The following is a 3,719-nucleotide window of genomic DNA, read 5'->3' as shown; positions in this document are numbered from 1 at the left end:
ACAACATGCCAGCAACACATCTCTACGTGTAGGAAAACCGAGCGCCCTAAACGAAAGTACTATTATGGAGTACACATACATGTAGGTTCTGACTTGCTTCGTGCACATACTAGGGTAGGTAAGTAGCTCCCCCCCCCCCCACCACCAAAAAATAAAATAACCACTGCTTGTTTTATACGTGTGCCCTTGTGCAGGTGTATCACAGCGTCATGACGAAGTATGTCCCAAAGAGAATACACTTCTCTGTGGACGGCATGATCGCTCGAACTCAGTTGGCAGCTCTGGACCATAACTCTAATGTTGGACGCCAGCACAGCAAGACAGCATCAGGACAGGAGAGATACAAGGTGCAATTTTCTCGGCAGAAAGGAGATTATGTTGCCAAGAAAATGTATGACCGCAAGAGCTACCAGTTCGTGGAGCAGCTAATGGCTGATGTTGTGAAAGTTGCACGTCGCAACTTGGATGTTGCCAGCTTGCCTGAGCGTCCACACTTGCCAATATCACGACAAGAACCTCCACAGAAGACTGACATTGTAGAACGCTTGCGATCTAGGATGGGCAAGGAATAAACACAGGGTGCGTAATTTCTCAATGTGCTTTTGTGTATCTGAGTACTTCAAGTACTTTTATTGCAAAGTAGCATGCAGCATTTACAAAATACGAGTACATGCAAATCCGTCACTTCAAAAAATGTGCTAATAGTGTACACAATTTTCTGCCAATGGGAGAAGTTCGAATTCAATTATACATGTAAGCAGTCAGGGTAGTGAACAGCCAAATACAACATTTAGTAATATTTACTTACAGGTCAGTCATCTGGCCATTGCACCGGTTCGTCCTCCGCTTCTCTGAACCCTTGATATGGCTCTCCTAGAAACATCCATAAAATAGAAAGCGCACACATGACAACAACTCGCATATATCAACATAATTATTATCTTGCCCTTTTGAATGTCGTTATTGAGAAGGTTCGCAGCATGGTAATTTTCTATGTTGTGCTTGTATCCATTTACCTTCAGGATTGGGATACTTTGCTCGTATGACGTTGACGGCGCAGGACGGAATCCGACAACGGACATGTCTGCCCAGTTTCCCATGTATGAACAGCGTGTACTGTCGATAAGCTGCATAGCGCAGCGACCTGCAGTTCAAGGACAGAAGATAGTCCACATACGAACAATGTTCAGCTCTTGTGTCGTGTTCTGCTCGGTGTGGATGCTGATCAGAGCCAGAAAGAGAGAGAGAGAGAGAGAGAGAGAGAGTGTGCGTCGGGGGAGCATGACCATTTGTGCACACACACACACTTTTGTCCATGTGTGCACGCAAGCGCGTGTGCAGATACGCGCGCGTGCAGATACGCGCGTGTGTGTGTGTGGGGGGGGGGGGGGGGGGTGCAAGCGCATAATTATGTGCACAAATTGTATTCACAATCATGAATGACAGAGAGCTTTTTGTGTATTGAACAGGACGATGTCATGCTAATTATCGGATACCATGCACTGCATGCTGCTGCCACTGCTAGACTGCAAAGAATATGGTGGTATGTGTGCATACACAGCAAGGTGGAATACGAGGGAACTTCTCAAATGTGATTTTGTACAAGTATAATGACAACCTGAGGTGATAATGTATCGCCACAATGCTAAGGCCAAGGGAGGTATCCTGCACTTATGTCAAATACTCGTGCAGCACAAGTACGACATGCATGGAGAAAATGCTTGCCCTGCTATGTAGCAAACTTCATGTACCTGGATCATGGGGTGAGGGGACTAGACTATTGTACGAACACAAATTTTTCACAATTCAGGGCGTGAAGAGAACGATTCGATTTTGTACAGTACGTAGAGCCCTAGATTGTTCAAACACTTACCTATTGTCAGGTTCGTCAGATAGCTGCTTTGGCTGCTGCTTCATTTCGAAGTACCCTCGCCAAGCGGTCGCCAGAACTTGCTGGTGGAGCACGACAGTCTCGAAGTCTGGTATCTCTACAACACATCGAACTCCGTGCTCCCGAGTTCTCTCCAGAGTAATGGCTGCGTCCTGGCAGCAGATACAATCCAGCCGTTCTGGCATTGCACGGCACTTACTGCAGTCACACCACTCGGTGTTGCCCAGCCGGTTCAACGGAGGCCACAAGACGTCACCTACTGCAGCCATTTCTGCCTCGTCCTCGTTCACTTCAAAATCAGCCTCCGCTTGCGCCGCCAACTCCATTTCTGAAAATTTCGGCTCTCGCCCGAAACCAAACATTTCCAGATCAGGCTCACCCAAGCAGTCCAGGTCGTCTGATGCCTCGGAATCGCTCATTCTGCAGGCTTCTTCTCCTCCAAACTATACTTTCCAACACAAATTCAGCTTGTGCTCTGATCTCGGCCCAAGCACTCAAGTCTCAATGACGTAGGAGGGCGTTTTGGGGGTGGGGGGGGGGGGGGGGGTGTCGCGGCCGCATGACGTCATGGCGCGTCCCCCGAAAGGACAATTTGAAAGTGATATATCTCATGAACGCTTGGTCTGATCGAAGTCGGACCTTGACCATCCGACTCAGCGCCCAAAACTCTACGGACCCTGAAATTTTGATTTTTGGGTGTAGTTCCCCTAAATAACGACATAGCAATGAAGCTGCTTGATAACAAGACCATAATATCAATGTGGATATTACGATAATACTTCAATGACGTCAATAGGAAGAGTATACTTATACATGTACAGTGTGGAAGTGTCACGTGATGAGAGATACACATGTAGCATGCGTATGAAGCAGCGCAAAGCCATGTGCCCAAAAGAGAAAAACACAAAAGCTACTACCTAAGAAGGATTGACGGCGCGCAAGGACTTAGACAAGACAGAAACAGAAGCCGTATGTGAGGGTCTGTGTGTGTGTGGGTGTGTGGCACGGGGGGGGGGGGGGGGGGGGGGAGATGTGGACCCGAGCAATAGAAGGAGATCAAATCTTACATGTGTAACTGGTATATGGAAGGACATCATTTTTTTAAATTGAACTCCAATGGATAAAGCCAATATAAATAAATCTTTGCCACCGAAAAATGTATTTCAGAACCATTTAAAATGCGCGTCATTACCTGAACGAATATGAATACAACTTTCTGAATTGCACCTTCAGGATACGTGGACAGCGAGAGGATATACATCAGCGTAATGGTCAAAGGGCCTTCGTGAAAAGAATCTTGGATCGTTTCGACCTGGACGGACGCGTCAACCACAGTATATAACTCACTTTCGATGACTAGTCTCTGTTTAAACTCAGCGATAGTGGCGATTGACGTATTCGGCTGGCCATTTACCGATATGTAAAGCTCAAATCCAGGAACGAAATGGGGAACTCCCCAAAACACGTCTGGACCATTGTCCATATTGGCAGCAGGACCAATTGGCGAGTTTCCTTCGAGGTCCTGTAACGAACCGTACCGAAGCACGGGCCAGAGGATAAGAAGAAACCTCAATGATTGTGGCACTGTTGGCACGACCTGGTCGAATCCGTGTTCCTGTTCATCCATTGCCCGGCGTTTCCAATATCTATGACGTACTTGTACTATCAAAACGTTCAACTAAGATCACAGCTTGGGGAAGCGACTCAACAGATGGAAGACTTTCTATCCGTACCTTGCTTGTTATACGTGCGTTTCCCTGGGTCACTCGGTAACCTTGTGTGGGTGTGTTCTTTGCGCTGAAAACACTTCTCTAGTGTAAACAAACAA

The 3,719-nt window shown here is 47.1% G+C and overlaps 1 protein-coding gene across 1 annotated transcript; it reads right to left on the bottom strand.

Moving 5' to 3' along the window:
• Nucleotides 1-279: 279 nt before the first annotated feature.
• On the bottom strand, nucleotides 280-2,261 carry LOC135825835 (P2X purinoceptor 7-like). The gene is made up of 4 exons (XM_065338466.1): nucleotides 1,874-2,261; nucleotides 1,017-1,144; nucleotides 809-873; nucleotides 280-552 (listed from the first exon to the last, which is right to left on the bottom strand). The coding sequence occupies exons 1-3, from the start codon at nucleotides 2,251-2,253 to the stop codon at nucleotides 812-814; spliced, it is 570 nt and encodes a 189-aa protein (XP_065194538.1). The 5' UTR covers nucleotides 2,254-2,261; the 3' UTR covers nucleotides 280-552; nucleotides 809-811.
• Nucleotides 2,262-3,719: the final 1,458 nt, after the last annotated feature.

The sequence above is a fragment of the Sycon ciliatum genome, chromosome 10 (genome assembly GCF_964019385.1).
Source record: "Sycon ciliatum chromosome 10, ocSycCili1.1, whole genome shotgun sequence".
In the NCBI taxonomy this organism is placed as follows: domain Eukaryota; kingdom Metazoa; phylum Porifera; class Calcarea; order Leucosolenida; family Sycettidae; genus Sycon; species Sycon ciliatum.
Note: the sequence above shows the minus strand (reverse complement) of the source record. Positions and strands in the feature narration are given on the sequence as shown.